The 18,033-nt window shown below is 42.3% G+C and overlaps 1 protein-coding gene across 1 annotated transcript in view; it reads left to right on the top strand.

Annotated features, from left to right (window-relative positions):
- The window catches only part of klhdc4 (kelch domain containing 4), a 119,693-nt gene that overhangs the window by 13,679 nt on the left and 87,981 nt on the right, over window positions 1-18,033 (top strand). Inside the window, exons 3-5 of the mRNA XM_070896974.1 lie at window positions 1,958-2,036; window positions 11,706-11,804; window positions 13,395-13,531. Coding sequence (XP_070753075.1) covers window positions 1,958-2,036; window positions 11,706-11,804; window positions 13,395-13,531 — 315 coding nt within the window. The remainder of the gene's footprint in view (window positions 1-1,957; window positions 2,037-11,705; window positions 11,805-13,394; window positions 13,532-18,033) is intronic.

Below are 18,033 nucleotides of genomic sequence, written 5' to 3'. Positions count from 1 at the left end.
TACCTGGCTGGCTGGCAGGCGTGAGTGGGAATCTAGCGGTAGGAGGCCGCAGCCGGGGACCCGCCGGACGGGTCCCCGGCAGTCAATGTGAGGTGGAGGATTTTGCCATGATCGGGGGGTGGGGTGGGAGGAAGACTCTGCCACGATCGGGGGGAGGCGGGGGGGAGGAGGAGGAGTAAGGCCCTGGTTGCGATTTTGCGGGGGGAGGGAAGCTCTGGCTGTGATCGGGGGGAGGATGGGCCACCATCCAGGGTAGGAGTGTGGTTCTGGCCACGATCGGGGAGGCTCTGGTCGTGACTGGCGGGGGAAGGTGGGAGCAAGGGAGATCCAAGGTTTCCTTGTGAGGCCTGGAAGAATACTCTTACCTGACCTGGAAGCTGTTGCTGCTCCCCCTGCTTAGATCTTCAGCTGAGGAATTTCTCAGGGCAGTGTCCTAGGCCCAACCATCTTCAGCTGTTTCAACAATGACCTTCCCTATATAAGGTCAGAAGTGGGGATGTTCGCTGATGATTGTACAGTGTTAAGTTCCATTCGCAACTCCTCAAACAATGAAGCAGTACATGCCTGCATGCAGCAAGACCTGGATGCCATAAGTGGCAAGTAACATTTGTGCCACACAAGTGCCAGGCAATGACTATCTCCAATAAGCGAGAACCTAACCACCTCCCTTTGATATTCAATGGCATTACTATTGCAGAATCCCCTACCAACAACATCCTGGGGGTCACCATTGATCAGAAACTTAACTGAACCAGCCACATAAATACTGTGGCAACAAGAGTGGGTCAGAGACTGGGTATTCTGCGGCGTGTGTCTCACCTTCTGACTCCCCAAAGCCTTTTCACCATCTGCAAGGCACAAGTCAGAAGCGTAATGGAATAATATTCACTTGCCTGGATGAGTGCAGCTCCAACAACACTGAAGAAGCTCAACACCATCCAGGACAAAGCAGCCCGCTTGATTGACACATCATCCACCACGTTCAACATTCACTCCCTCCACCACCGGTGCACAGTGGCTGCAGTGTGTACCTTGCATAAGATGCACTGCAGCAACTCCTAAACCCGTGACCTCTACCACCTAGAAGGACAAGGGCTGCAGGTGCATGGGAGCACCATCACCTGCAAGTTCCCCTCCCAAGTTACACACCATCCTGACTTGTAAATATATCACCGTTCCTTCATCGCTGGGTCAAAATCCATAAACTCCCTCCCTAACAGTACTGTGGGAGTAAGGTGAGACACTCGCCGCAGAATACCCAGCCTCTGACCCGCTCTTGTTGCCACAGTATTTATGTGGCTGGTCCAGTTAAGTTTCTGGTCAATGGTGACCACCTTCTCAAGGGCAACTGGAGATGGGCAATAAATGCTGGCTTTGCCAGCGATGCCCACATCCCAAAACGAACAAAAACCCCTCAAATTGCGGATCGTGTCCGAATGACCTCATCGGACCCAATCCGCATATTTAAGGAGGACACTGCTTCCTCTCTGCGTGTGTCCTGCTCAAAGAGCAGGTTAAGATGGGGACATGACAGGAAGGCAGCAAGATCAGAGGCGGTAAGTGACTGGCCTCATTTTAACTGCTGCCGTTTCTCTTCCCCCCCTCTCCCCCCGCCACAACCCGCAGCCCAGTTTCTGCCAGGCAGGGGCAGTTAAAATTGAGGCCCAAGTATTTGAGCTCTTAAGTTTTCTGAAATAATTTTTTGTCTTCCAATCATTGTCTGTTACAGCTAACTTTGTTTATATGACAATGCATTGAGCCAAACTAATTTGTCGAGCAGTTTGGATAATTTGAGCTGTGTTATGTATTGTGACTGGGTGCTTACCCTTGATGGTTTCCCAAAATGGAAAGCATTCCGTTTTTCAGCATTCGCATCTTTCATTTTGATGAGCACGCAATTTGTTTTAGTATTGTAAATTTCCCATTAATTTTTTTTCTCTTTTTGTTTTTCTGACAGGTTGAATGCATCATTGTCATCTTACCCCGAGAAAGATGAATTAATCCTCTTTGGGGGAGAATATTTCAATGGACAAAAAGTAAAGTATTTCAATATTTTATGATAGTTTTTGGGCTTGCCTTGACATTTAATATTTGTGGTGGTGGGTTCATTAAAAGAAAAAAATCTTGTATTTATATAATATCTTTCAGAACATCCCAAACTACTTCACAGCTAAAAAAGTATGTTTGAAATGCAGTTGCTTTGTAATGTAGGCAAATATGGCAGGAAAATTGCACACCGCAAATAATCTGTTTTACTGGTGTTGCTGAAGGGATACATGTTGGCCAGAACACCAGGCGAACACCCATGCCACTCTTCGAATATTTTAATGGGATCTTTTCTGTCCACCCTTTAATGTTTCATCATTACAGTGCCTCAGCACCTCATTGAAGTGTCAACCTAAGTCTCTCGAGTAAAGCTTGAACCCACAACCTCAGAGGCAAGAGTGCTACCACTGAGCCAAGACTGACTGGCACAGAGTTATAATGTTAGACTAAATTTTTCTAGAGTTGATGAATGCAAAAATGATTAGCTGTTTCTATCAATACAAAATAATTAATCATATTAAAAATACCCAAAGTGCAGGTGTATCTTAACTTCCAGCATATCCATATAATCCTCTAAGAAGGGGGAATGAGAGTGTTTTAGATAAGTCACAATATTGTCTTACTGCTTAAATGACAATTCATTGCACGTCAAAAATAATTTCTTGTGTGGCGTACTTTGAGATGTGATAAGGCAGGATATCATTATGACTATACAACATTTGGGCAGTTCATCTGGATGTTAAAGTATGCACATATCTCCAGCTGACATTTAAAGGTGTTACAAGTGATGGAATCTCAAAAAAGATTTGCTTCTGAGGGGGTCTGGAAAAGATGAGTCAATGCTACAGTCAGTGACTCCAGCTTCAACTTTCATTGATAGAGTTTGAGGCAACAGTTTCAAAAGAAAGTCCCACACACTGAACCATATCTATTTTAAATTTTGTAATGAGAAGTGTACAGTTAATAATACATAAATTGCTGAAAATAAGAGTAACCCAAATAATTAGACATTAAATAAATAACAAACAAGATAAAACATTTATATACCACCTTTCATGACCTCAGGACATCTCAATGAAGTACTTTTGAAGTGTTGTCACTGTTGTAAAGAAATGTAATCTGTTTTCGGAATGATTTGGAGTATACTGTTTTCTGGGATCGGAGTGAGCAGAAGGTGAGAATCCTACAATTGAATTTTAAGGAAAGATAGGAAGACCATTTGGCCTGGTGAATGCCTTCTGCGCAAGTTAAGATGGACAGGAAAAAACCTACTGGTCCATCCAGCCAGTTCTATTTAATTGTAATGCCTTGTGCATCACAATACGTGGCCTACCTGGAAGTGATGTACTCTCTTGGTAGAAGTGAAAAACCTTATTAAAAAGCCAGGCCAGGGGAAAAAAATCTGGAAAATTCCTTTACAACTCCTATAGACAATCAAACCTAGTCCAATGGATCACCCTGGCACTGATTAATGAATACGGTGTCAGCTGTGGCTCAGTGGGTAGCACACACGTCTCTGGATTCAAATCCCACTCCAGGGACCTGAGCGCACAAATCTAGGCTAACACTCCAGTGCAGTGCTAAGAGAGTGCTGCATTGTCGGAGGTGCCGTCTTTCAGATGAGACGTTAAAACGAGGTCCCGTCTGCTCTCTCAGGTGGACGTAAAAGATCCCATGGCACTATTTCAAAGAAGAGCAGGGGAGTTATCTCCGGTGTCCTGCCAATATCTATCCCTCAATCAACATAGCAAAAACAGTTTTTCTGGTCATTATCCCATTATTGTTTGTGGGAGCTTGCTGTATGCAAATTGGCTGCCGCGTTTCCTACATTGCAACAGTGACTACACTCCAAAAGTACTTCATTGGCTGTAAAGTGCTTTGATATGTCCGAGGGTCGTGAAAGGTGCTATATAAATGTAAGTCTTTTTTTCTTTATCTCTTATATGAAGTGATCTCTCCAATCAGAAACGGGTCCAGATCTCACTTGAAGGAATTCAGGAAATCAACATTCACTTCATGGTCCACAGGTCCACTATTCTCTGGGAAAAGAACCACATTGTAACATCTAACCTAGTTCTACCTTTACATAACTTGAGATTGTGACTCCTGGTCTTCCATAGCCTATTTAGTTGGAACAAATTATCTACACAAACACAATTTAATCTCTTCACCATCTTACAAACCTCGATCAAAAATCACCCAATAGTCTACACTTCTCTAAAGTGTTGAAACCCTGCTCTTTGAGGCTATCTTGGTAACTAAGATGCTTTAAATTGGGAATTAATCTTGTGGTCCTCCTCTGCACACTTTTCAAAGCCTCAATATCACCCATCGTGTGAGGAGACCAAAATTGGACACAATATTCTAACTGAGGCCTAACAAGGTTTTGTACATACATAAAATAATATGCTTTGTTTTATAGTGAATCGTTCTGTAAAGATACCTTGTCACCAATGTTCCCTATAAGCCACGCAGCTCTCTGCCGGCCCCACGCAGCATGGGACTAGCTTTTTCCATGTTAAAGTTCATGAAGGCGCGAACCTGTGAATGGGCTGCACAGCCCCTTAAAGGGGCCACACACCCTAAAGAAAGTTTTGGGGAACACTGACTATCACCCTATTGCACTCTACCGATTTCTTCAAGGCATTGTTCATGAACTTTTAGAGATCTATGCACAAGAATGCCAAGATGTCTTGCTTTCTCCATCAGCTTTAGTTGTTTTCCCTAAAGGATGTATGTATGTTCAGCATTCGCGCTGCCCGTATGCACTTTTCTAAGTTAAACTTTACTTGCCTGACGCAATCTCCAGCGTGTCTAGATCTGCTTGTAGAAGTCGAGCATTGTCTACAGTTCTGATTCATACATATCTAAATATCATCTGCAAATTTGCAGATTATTCCCCCAACACCTACAGCTAGATCATTAGTGAAAATAGTAAATACAATGGTGTTAACAGCATCCAGGAAATCTACCATAGCTCCTCAATTTAGTTGAAGGATGATGAGATATATTGAAAATATGGTGTAATAGTCAGTGGAACATCATTGTGAATAAATCACATTGCTAACAAGATATGCACGATGGTAAGATTTTAAATCGTATAGTCTCAAAAGATGCTTGCTTGTTTCTGTCTTTTAATGTCTTTATCAATTAGTTAGGTCATAGTTGATCAAAATGAGTGGTAATATGCCAGACTACAGGGATTTATTAAAGCTGTTCATTCAGGGTTTTGAAAGAGATTTCTCGTACTTGTAAAATTAAATTGGGAAGCATCTTTTTCTGGGCCTTTACTATATTGAGTTCCAAAAGGTCCATAAATTCCTTAGCCATACATGGCTGATTCAATCCGAGTACATTGTTTGAGACATATTACCTAGAAAAAGGCAGTTTAGGACTTTGTGTATGGTAGGAAATAAAGACAGACTTAAATTTATATATATGTGTAGCACATATAGCTTCTCTCAGAAACTCCTGCAGTGCTTGACATACAGTAAATTATTTTGAAGTGCAATGATTGTTGTGATATAGGCAAATGTGACAGCTATTTTGTGGACACCAAATTTCCATAAACAGCAGATAACTAATTAATCTGTTAGTGTCAGTTTTGTTTGCGGGAGCAGTGGTGACCAGGAATTGTGTCACAGGATCTTCAAACATCTGGCACAACATCTCACCTGAACGATGGCACATCTGACGATGCAACTCTCCCTGAGCACTGGAATGCAGTGCCAACCTAGATAGATCACGTATTCAAGTCCTTGCACGGGGCTTGAGCTCCAAGTGAAGACGTTTTAGAGGATTACATCTACTGTTAGAAATAATAGGATTGATGGAGGCGACAGATTGGTATATCCTGTGCATTTTTGTGTTAGTGTAGTGTTAAGAAATGGGGAAGGGTGGGTAAAAATATACATCTGTAATCAGTAATGCTAAATCAAATATTTGATTACATATCAAAAACATTTAACTAGAAATCGAAGTATGTTATACTAACCTTGCAGAGATCACTGGTGAGGACATAATCTGAATATTATCTTCCTTAATTTCAAAAGGACATTTATGCATTGGAGAGGGATTGAAGGAGAGTAATGAGAATAATTTTGGCAACTGAACAGAAGTTGTTCTCTTTGGGGGGTGAAAAAAGTCGAAGGCTGATGCAAAGTATATCTTTAATGCTGAGAGCCATAAATATAGTTGAAAGGAGGGTTTGACTATGAGCACAAAACTAGAGGACAGATGTTTCAAATTAGATTATATGTAACAGACTCGAGTGAAAGCAGTTGCGGCTGTTTATTACCACTTTCAAAAATATGCTGGATGAATACCTAGTTAGTAATTGGATTGGAGTTTATTGGCATAATTGTAGACTTGAGATGAGCATTCTTGCTTGATTACCTTTTGGGATCAGAAAGTAGTCAGAGGCTAAATGAGGGGTTAAATCCATGATAGCGTTAATTGTACATGTTCTTTGGAAAGGGTGGGTCTAATGGGCCGAATGGCCATTATCCGATCCATGCTTTGCTATGTTCTTTAAGTACTGGTTTGTAAAACAGTGAATACTTCTTCCTAAGTCACGGAAATCTACATTGTATTGAGGCAACCCAGTTTGGGCAACTAAAACGAAAACTAAGGAAAGGGATTATGCAGCTACCGTGAAAATCATCAACTTTTGCAGACTCCTGTCATCCTCCTCTTACCTTTATATTTAATCTGGCTGGACCTAATCTATATATATACACAGCTAAATTTACAAAAAGACAGTTAAAATATACTTATATTTATTTATAATTTGTATTTCAGAGTTAACAAAAATGGCAATGTTACAATTGAGTACTTGCACGTGAGAATTTAAAAGTGAATAAAGAATTAGATTAATCTCTTAGAAGTTTTAAGACCTACTTGGGTTACATTATTTCCTACTTGTTACTTATTAAGCTATTTTTTTGGAGCAACTAGTTTAATTTGGAATATCGTAGAAATCGCAATTCTTAGCATTTAGTTTGCTCCAGTTCTAGTGAGTTAGTTTAGTTTCGTTTTAATTCAGTTTTTTTTTTCAAAAGGAGGCGTTATCAGCCACTTATGCCTGTTTTGCAACTTTAGGCAGCGAAACGTTTCTCCAAACTAACTTACGACGGAGTAAGTGTCGACTTTTGTACGCTCAGAAAAACCTTGCATACACTTTAGAAATTAGGCGCAGGTTGCCAGAGATGGGTGGGGGGAGGCGTGGAGGGAAGTTAGGGGATTTTCCAAAGCATTAAACCTTCAATTTTAGCAATAAAGTGCCATCATCAATAATAAATGATAAATAAATCAATAAATCAACCAATCAATAAATAAAAAATTATTACTGCAGCACCTATCCGTTGGTGAGCACCGGGAGCCCTCCAACAGCACACGCAGCCCTGCCTGCCGAGGAGGTGATCAGGTGGGGCCTGCTGAAGAGCTGGTCGGGCGGGCCCTGCCGCCGAGGAGGTGTTCGGGCGAGGCCCGCCACCGTGGAAGAGTTCAGGCGGGCCCCGCCACCAAGGAAGTGGTCGGGTGGGATCCGCCGAAGAGCTGGTTGGGCTGCCCCATCGCGGAGGAGGTGTTTGGGCAGGCCAGCGAGGAAGTTTCAAGGTAAGGGCAGTGGCGACGAGGCGAGGACCGAGGTTGGGCAGCGGCGAGGCAAGGGACGGTGAGGCAGGCAGGCCACTTGGCCCGGGATAGGGGCGGCGAACATCACGGCGTCCCTTCAGCCAGGGATAGGGTCGGCAAGCAGTTGTAGCTTCACCCCCAGCTGCTTGTGCTGCACCGCGCCGACTGCTAAACAGGCCTGCTGAACACGGAGAATTGCGAGGTAAGTTTTAGGCACGCTTTTAATTCTAGAAAATAGGCGGGCCTCTCGGAGGTGCGCTGTTCCGGAATCCGGGACAGCCGAAACTTGGGCCCTTCATACCCATCCCATGTTGCAAAGTACATAAATAGAAATGATCCATATCTCAGCATAGTTGAAGGCCTCTAACATATATCAAATGCCCTAGGTTTTTTCTCCTATCTCCCTTCATGCCCTCTTTGAGCTCATCTTGTCCATGAGACCCACCTCCTGCTCGCGACCCTCTTCCTGCCAACTTTCCTTCCCGGCCCTCCCCATGCTACCTGATACTGTAAATGGTTCCCTCTCTCTGGGTATTGTCCCCCTTTTTTCCAAATCTGCTATTAACACACCCCTCTTCAAAAAAAAAACACTTGAGCCCTCTGGCCTTGCAAGCTTACTGCCCCATCTCCAACCTCCCTTTCCTCTCCATAGACCTTGAACGCATTGTCACCTCCCAAATCCATGCCCAACTTTAACCTCTCCAAATTGATTTTTGCCCCTGCCACAGCACTGAATCAGCCTGAATCAAAGTCACAAATGACTCCCTATGCGACTGTGATCATGGTAAACTTTCCCTCCTTATCCTTCTTGATCTGCTTGCTTCCTTTGACATTGTTGACCAGACCATCCTTCTCCAACGCCTCTCTTCTGTTGTCCAGTTGAATGGAACTGCCCTCGTCTGTTTCCACTCTTACCTATCCAGTCATAGCCAGAGAATCTGCTGAAATCACTTCTCTTCCCATTCTTGCACCGATACCTCTCGTGTCTCTCCAGGATTTATCCTTGACCCCTCCTATTTCTCAACTACATGTTCCCCCTCCCTGACATCATACCAAAACACAACAGCTGCTTTCACTTGTAAGCTGATGGCACCTAGCTCTACCTCATCACCACCTCTCCTGGCCCCTCCGCTGCCTCTGTTGTCAGACTGCTTGTCTGACATCCAGTCCTGGACGAGCTCAAATTTTTTCAAATCAAACATCGAGAAGACTGAAGCCTTGTCTTCTGCCCCCGCCACAGACTCCATTCCCTAGCCACCGATTCCACCTATTCCCACTGTCTCAGGCTGGCATAGACAGTTCGAAACCTCAGCATCCTATTTGATCCTGAGCTGAGCTTCCGACCCCATTTACTGTCCATCACAAAGACCGCCTACTTCCATCTCCGTAATATTACCCATTTCTGCCCCTATCTCGGCCCATCTGCCGCTGAATCCTCATCTATGCTTTTGTTACCTCTAGACTAGACTATTCCAATGCTCTCCTGGCCGCCTTCCATCATCTGCCCGAATCCTAACTCACACCATATCTCATTCATCCATCACCCTTGTGCTTGCTGAAGTACAGTGGCTCCTGGTCCACCAATCTCGATTTAAGATTTTCTATCTTCATGTTCAGCCCCTACTTCCTTCGCTATATCAATGGCGACCATGCCTTCAGCGTCTAGCCGCTAAGTTCTGGAATTCCCTCCCTAAACCTCTCTACCTCCTCCTTTAAGATGCTCCTTAAAACCTACATCTTTAACCAAGCTTTTAGTCACCACTCCTAATGGTTCATTTTTTGGATTGTCAGTTTTTGTCTGATTATGCTCATATGAAGTTAAAGGTGCTATACAAATCTAAGTTGTTGAGAATAAATTCTAGCAATAACATTGAATGGTTCTTGGCCCATGAAAAATTTCCTGAAAGGAAAAAGGATTTAAACATTCGTATCCGCCTGTTACAGATGTGTCTGTCCTTGGCTGCATTGGTAGGAGTGACCACCGCGCAGTCCAAGTCTCATCTTCACATTGAGTACCCCTTCATATCATGTGGTACTACCACCGTGCTAAGTGGGATAGATTAAGAGCAGAACTGGCAACTCAAAGCTGGACATCCATGAGATGGTGCGGACCATCAACGGGTAGCAGAATTGTGTATCACCACAATCTAACCACATGGCCAGGAATATCCCTACTCCTCCATCACCATCAAGCCAGATGTCCAAACCTGGTTCAACAAGAGGTGTAGAAGAGCATATAGAAAACCAGGACCAGGTGTACCTGAAAAAGAGGTTCCAACCGAGTGAAGCTATAAACACAGGACTACATCCATGCTAGCCAGCAAAAGCAGCTGCTGTATACAAAGTTAAGTGATCCCACAACCAACAGATCAGGCCAAAGCTCTACAGCCCTGCCATATCCAGTCGTGAATGGTGGTGTACAATTAAGCAACTAATGGGAGGAGGAGGCTTCCTGTCCTTAACGGTGGCGGAGCCCAGCACGTGAGTGCAGAAGACAACGCTGAAGTGTTTGCAACCATTTTCAGCCAGAAGTCCTTCTCCACCTCCTTCTGAGGTCCCCACCATCACAGATGCCAGCCAATTCTGAAGAAAATAATGTTGGGCATGCTCAAATGTTGCATGTAGCTTCCCCAGTGTAGAATCTTTGTGATGGATTGATGTTGCAAGAGAGAAGCATTTTCAGGGATATGATTACAAGTTTGTTACGATCTGAATCATTGTATTTCAATTCCAAGTGTTCAGCTTGCTTCCAAGATTAGTGATTTTAAAAAAGAAAGAAGTTGCTTCTATATGGCACTTTTCATGACCTCAGACAGTTCCAAAGTGCTTTACATTCTCCCTCCACCTGAGAGGGCAGACAGAACCTCGGTTTAACATTTCATCTGAACGACGGCACCTCCAACAGTGCAGCACAGATGCTTGTGTGTCTTGTACATTGCATTTCCAGAACTGTCAATACTGTGAGGTGTGAAATTTCCAGCTGTGAGGCAAATGCCTGACATGTTAACAGGTTCTAAAAATATACAGATAGTTAAAAGCGATAAGTTGCATTTGGCACAGGTGCCACGGGGAGTAGCCAAGTGGCATTACTATAATCTTTCTTCGATTTTTATCCTCTTTCTGCATTTCTCTTTTGTCATCTCATAAATCCTACAGACTATGTGACTCCTCTTGTTGGGTAAGTGAAATCAAGAGAAACGCCAGAAATTGCACATTCCTTACATGCACCATTCCATACATGCACTTGATACATTTTGAAAGTAAAATCTCTGCTTATCTGAACTTCAGAAATGCCAAACTTCTGCACTAAATTTCAATTAATAAATCAGACGATTAATATTTAGCCTTTGATTTCTGTTACCACTGCTGGATGCCCGTCTGTGCTTCCTTCAATGACTAGGAACTGTAGATGCATCCATCAGATATGCCATCTGATCTGATCCTTTTGTGAGATAATGTGAATATTTGTGAGGTTGCCTTTTGTCCTGCACAAAAAGAAATCTCCTCCCTGAAAGAGAATATGCTGAATAATTAAGTTTTGAAAATCTTTTTCAAGTGAGCGCTTTACATTGAAGTGTGAAGTTGTAATTTAATATAAACCTCTAATTAAAAACATTCTTAAAAACAGTTGAGTAGGATGTGGGTCAATGCATTTCCTAGTTTTGGTCATTCTATCTTTGGAAATACAAAATTCTTCTTGTGGGAAACTGGTGGGATTGGATTGGTTGCCCATTTTTCATCCTGCCCAATTTTACTTTCCATTGCATTAGGGTGAGGTGTAAAACTGATGACCGATTTGATCTTGAGTTTCCTGCCAGGTGGGTTAGGTTAAAATTATCCCAAGGTGTTTATCTAGATTGAGAGAAAATTAAAGGACAAGTAAATTTATTAAGCTTTTGACAGTGTAGAAGCGCTTAAGAGCAATCTTTCTCTTGTTTAGTTGGGAAATGGTGTATGATGGAAGAGGGGTGGAGAAAAATGATTTTGTAATATATATTAGGGTTGTTCATCTTTTCATATTGCAGACTTTTCTCTACAATGAGCTATACTTTTACAACATCAAGAAGAACTCATGGACAAAACTGGAAATCCCAAATCCACCAGCTCCTCGCTCTGCCCATCAGGTAAACTTGAGTATAAAAATGATGATCAGCAAGAGAGGTAGAATTTTTTTTCCCCTTAGAGATTTGCACCTTCAAGCAGTTATGATCATATGCAAGCAAGTTGCTCATCATGTGTAATATTTTACCTGTCTAAAAAAGCTTTCATGGTTTTTATTTTATCCAAGTGGGGACTTCATCCAATTGCCTTTTTTTTGTTTTCTTTTCAACTTGATATTAAAGAATAGTGGGCTTAGCAATACCATTTTGACTTTATCGTAACCAGCATTTTATAAAATGTTTGGGCAGAATGCTTACCTTTTTGGAAAAGGGAAGTGAAAACAGTTGTATTTATCTGATGCAGTTGATCTTATCATGTCCCCCTTCAACCAAAAAAATGACCTCTTGCCTCACATTCTATATATGTTGGTGTCAAGTAATGGTCTTGATCAAATGCTATAGAAAATAGAAACATAGAAAATAGGTGCAGGAGCAGGCCATTCAGCCCTTCTAGCCTGCACCGCCATTCAACGAGTTCATGGCTGAACATGAAACTTCAGTACCCACTTCCTGCTTTCACGCCATACCCCTTGATCCCCCGAGTAGTAAGGACTTCATCTAACTCCCTTTTGAATATATTTAGTGAATTGGCCTCAACTACTTCCTGTGGTAGAGAATTCCACAGGTTCACCACTCTCTGGGTGAAGAAGTTTCTCCTTATCTCGGTCCTAAATGGCTTACCCCTTATCCTTAGACTGTGACCCCTGGTTCTGGACTTCCCCAACATTGGGAACATTCTTCCTGCATCCAACCTGTCCAAACCCGTCAGAATTTTAAACGTTTCTATGAGGTCCCCTCTCACTCTTCTGAACTCCAGTGAATACAAGCCCAGTTGATTCAGTCTTTCTTGATAGGTCAGTCCCACCATCCCGGGAATCAGTCTGGTGAATCTTCGCTGCACTCCCTCAACAGCAAGTATGTCCTTCCTCAAGTTAGGAGACCAAAACTGTACACAATACTCCAGGTGTGGCCTCACCAAGGCCCTGTACAACTGTAGCAACACCTCCCTGCCCCTGTACTCAAATCCCCTCGCTATGAAGGCCAACATGCCATTTGCTTTCTTAACCGCCTGCTGTACCTGCATGCCAACCTTCAATGACTGATGTACCATGACACCCAGGTCTCGCTGCACCTCCCCTTTTCCTAATCTGTCACCATTCAGATAATAGTCTGTCTCTCTGTTTTTACCACCAAAGTGGATAACCTCACATTTATCCACATTATACTTCAGTGTTGATATGTTCCAGTAAGTGAGATCTTGCAGCATGTAATTAAGCTTTGCTCTTGCCAGTGGAGAGGTTCCTTGTCTCAGTTTGCTACCTCTCCACTTAGGCTAAGATCAGGAGCTCAGAAAACTGGGAGTTTAAATTAAAGGTACTATGATAGATTTATTTTATAAACTATGATATAAGAAGAAAAATTGGTGTATTTTCACCATGCATTATTACTATAAGATGCTGCACTACCATGCTTTTTCCAATAATGCATAAAGCATTCGGTGTAACACAGTGTTGTGCAGATGTTACTGTAACATTTATTTTGTTACCATGACAGACTGTGGTGGTTCCTCAAGCTGGTGGACAACTTTGGGTGTTTGGAGGAGAATTTGCATCCCCTAATGGTGAACAATTTTATCATTATAAGGATCTTTGGGTGCTGCACCTGGCCAGCAAGACATGGGAACAAATCAAGTAAGAACTTTTTAGTTACAGTATTATAGGAAAGAGTTTCTGATTTTTTTTTTTTTACTGTGTTAGTACTACATTATTTAACCATTTCTTTCCCAAGGATGAATCATCTCATCTTGGCACAATTGGGCTGCTGCCAGAGTTTAGATAACATGCCTGCACTAATAGTTCTCCAGCACTTGACTGAAAACTGGTCTTTGCCATTGCTTTTCAGCTAATCAGTCTAATTTTTCTTATGCAGATCCTGCTTCATAAATGGTTGATGGGTAACAGGAGGTGCAAAAATAAGGCCAGAAAACAGGATAGACTTTTTTTTCAACAAAAAGTATTAGAGATATTCAATAGGCCTTAAATCTGATATGCCTTACATATGCTTAGGGTAATCGATTTTATTGACAAGAATTTGCTTGCCCCACATCAGAGATCCCTCAAATGAGATAAATAATCAGTTAATCTGTTTTGGTGGTGTTGGTTGTGGGAAAATGAATGCCCGTGACACCAGAAGAACTCTCCTGATCCTTTTTGTATAGTACCATAAGATCTTTAACGTTCACCTGACCAGTCAGGTGGAACTTTGGCTTAACTTCTCACGCAAAAGACAGCGGGAGCGAAATTGACCCGAGCTCGGTTTGGGGCGCTTAATTCGAATTATGTGATTTTTTGTCGCCCAGCATTAGGCGGACGTAAGAGCCCCGGAATTGGGCACTTTAACTTAAAAAAATCATGCGGGAGCGAGGCGGAAGCAGGGCGCTGTGAGTCAGCATGTCACGGACATGACGTGTCGCAATGTCCCTCCCCTTCTCTTAAAGGAGAGGGCCACTGCAAACTCTGCAGCCAGTTCTGTGGCACCCTGGGTTACCAGGGAAGGTTTTGACCGGGCCAATTGGTGCCGGGCTACCTGTTGGCGGTCTGGCCAAACCAGCGTCCGCCATTGTCGTGCCGACTGCAAAGTTGTCCGACAAAAAAAAACGATGTTGGCAGCACGCAAGGCCCTCCCCTGAAAGGGCAGGTGGGGCACTCTCGCCGCGGAGCAATGCCCTCCCCTCTAAGGGTGGACGGAACACCCCAGCTACCATAGTTTTGCGACCCGCCAACCTCACTCCTGCGGGGCAATTTCCCCTGCGGGCATAAAGTGGTCGCCACAGGGTGATGAGGAGTCGGCGCGCACGTGATAACGTCATCATGGTGTGCGCTGTCGTCCAGGGCGAAAGCAAACCTGTTTTCGCTGCCTCCATCCCGGGGGCAATTCTGGCCGGGTTGCTTCCGTCCCCGGGGCAAAAAGTCCTTATCACCCCATTAGCTCCTTCAGTGCTGCACTGAAGCATTAGCCTATATTATGAGCTCAAATCCTGGGTAGGATTTAAACTCCCAGTCTTCAACTTCAGGCAAAAATGCGATCACTGAGACCAGTTTCTCGGGTACATTAGGATACTTACCTCAGGAGAAATTCTGTTTATGTTGTCAGTTCAAACTACAAAGAACCCATTGCATGTCCCATCAGACAGTTTAATTAACCAGGTTATTCATGTCAGATGTTCACAGTTGTATCCATCAACTCATGGCACTGCTAACTGCTGTATTGTGCATTTCCCCACTGGAGCTACGAATAGGCATGTCTACCACATTCACATCGTTCTAAGAATTCTGACTCTCTAACTCTGATTGCATGCAGGGATCGGTCTTCTGTATCTTATGAGAGCCTTGGCATGATGCATAGCCCTGCCGTTCAGAATTTAGTTCCTATATTTTATCACATCCAACTGACACAGACAATCTCCTCAGGCCAATTTTCCTGTTGGGGTGCCCATCCATAAGGGAGTGCATATATTTTACAAAATAAATCTAATCATGGGGCCTTTAGTTACTTCCTGTGGAATATCAATCGCAATTGGAGATTTATTTAGGCATTTCTGAAAAGGGATCTGCTCTGTAAAGACTGGAATGCATCTGTTGATCATTAATCTACCATGGATTAGTATTTGTTCAATGTTCCCACTGCAGAGATTCCCAGGATATCATTAATTGACTCCGGCAGCATGCTTTCTCAAATAATATGATAATTTAATACCAGAAAAGTTAGGTTTTAGGGCAGCCACAAAAAATGGTAAAGCATTTTGTCTTCTCTAATATAGAGGATATATGTTAGTCCAGATGGTAATTAGTGCTACAGTAATATGAGAAAAACATGTCTGTAACTCACTGACTATAGCATTGAACCAACAAGCAAACCTGGCAAAAAAATGAACAAGTGATGCAGTTACAAATATTTTATGATGGTGGATTTTTCTGTTGGAGAAATATTTTCAGTGGATTCCAGCCATGTTTCTGCAAATCACATTGATCTCTTGGTTGGAAACTTAAGAGTGCAGGACAGTTTATATTTACAACATTAAGGATTAACTTCCATGACATTTACTACAAAAATTTGAATAGGTCATGACTAATATCTAATATATTACAGAAAATAACCACCGTGGGGTCTAACCGCCTTAACTTCAGACAGATATGCTGAAATTGGTATTGTGCTGTGAACTCCGAACTTTGCTAACTGGATTAGTAACAAAACAGAGAAGTTTTATATGAACAGGTTTATTTTTGTCAGGGAAGCCGTTTTAAATTATTCAACCATGATCTAATTGAATGGTAAGAACAAGCTTGAGGGGCCGAATGGCCTACTCCTGCTCCTATGTTGTTGCATAAAAATCCAGCTTGATAGCATAAGCCTATACAAGCAATGGAATACTTTGTAAGGGTTGCTTGAGCAATCAATTGTTTTTGCAAACATGACTGTTGGAATGCTTCTGTAATTGTTGTATAATGTACTATCCTTCCCCAGTGTAATCTGTGCACAGTTGTGAAAATTAGTGTTGAATGGCTCCAAAGCAACGACATTATAAAAACTGAATCTGGTGCTTCACACTATGAATTTAAGACCAAGTGCATTGTTCAGCTAAAGCAAGGTTAGTGGGCAGGAGATAAACAGGAGCGTGCATATAAATTTAGCCTCCATTTTACAGTGGTACATTTGTCCTTATTTTTATATTTCCAATTTAAATTCCTATTTTCACATTTATAATGCAAACTTGTCGCACTGTAATCACATTCTCCTGCCAGTAACGGCATTGTAATGCCTCCATTGGGTGAGGGTGTAATTATAGCTTGGCAAGTTGTGCGAAGTCAGTTTGCATTAATAACATGGACCTAGGAATTTATAGTGGAAAAAGTTGGCAATAAGTGCGTATAGATATACTGCCATATATATGCGGATTGATTCAAATTTCACGTCATTAAAAAGCAACCAATCAAGAAACAATTAATTACTCAACACATGCATTTATATTTAATTATCTATGAAAATAGTTCCATTCACAAAGCAGAAACAATTCTTCAAAAATTGCCTTTGAATGTTGTGACAACTTTTGATTTCTCCCTCTTTTCACTTTCCTCCCTCACCCTAACATTTTAAGAATTCTGGGCATGATTCCCTGGCCGCATTTTTTTCTTCAGGAGTCCACAGTGGTCCTCCTACTCTCATAGCAGCATACGCCTTTTGTTTGGCATTCTTCCCAGGGCTCCCATTGTTGACTTAGGACAACTTTTATGATATTTTGAGGGGCACTGAGCATGTGGCCTCCTTATTTTTCCTACCAAAATGTACCACCTCACACTTAGCTATAATGAAATTAATTTGCCAATTACACACCAATTCTGCAAGTTTGATTAATGTTTTTCTGTATTTTGTTGTAGTCCTCTTCTGCATTAACTACATCCCCCAATTTGATGTCTGCAAATTTTGAAAATGTTCTTTTGAATCCTGAGTCCAAATCGTTTATGTAAATACTGAACAACAGTGGTCCCAGTGTCGATCCTTGTGGAACATCACTTCTCATCTTTTGCCAGTCTGAGTAATTTATTTTAATCCCTACTCTTGTGTTTTCTGTTTTGTAGCCAGTTTGCTATCCATTCTGCTACATGTCCCCTGACTCAATATGTTCTGACCTTAATCATGAGTCTACTATGCGGCAGACCTTATGAAAATCCAAATATATAGGCCTGGATTCTGTGGTCGGTGGTGTACCTACAGAGTACGCCGCTGGCATCTGAATAAATGCAAACTTACCTGATGGGAGACCCTCCTTTGCGAGCTTGCTGTTTGACGCTGCGTAATAGAGGGCAGCGTGTGCGGAAATGTACCTGGGATAACGTGGGCCTGGTGTTCCAATCATCAAACAGAAGGTGTTTCATTCATTTATAATCTCTGGAAAGGAGAAAAACAAACCCTCATTACTAGAGCCTTCCAGGATAAACATATATACTTTCAGTTTGGATTTTTGTTAATCTTATGTTCCACATAGAGGCCAAAAAATAAATAATTTTATCAATCTAGCAAACGCTTCCTCCGAACTTTTCATGGACAGATAAATGCTTTCTATAGATAAAATCTTAAAATGCTACCATTTCCGGCCTCATAAATTAAAAAAATTACTTGCATTTGTCAGGAGGTA

Source organism: Pristiophorus japonicus, chromosome 13 (genome assembly GCF_044704955.1).
Source record: "Pristiophorus japonicus isolate sPriJap1 chromosome 13, sPriJap1.hap1, whole genome shotgun sequence".
NCBI lineage: Eukaryota > Metazoa > Chordata > Chondrichthyes > Pristiophoridae > Pristiophorus > Pristiophorus japonicus.
The sequence above is the reverse complement of the archived record's forward strand: the minus strand, read 5'-3'. Positions and strand labels throughout refer to the sequence as shown.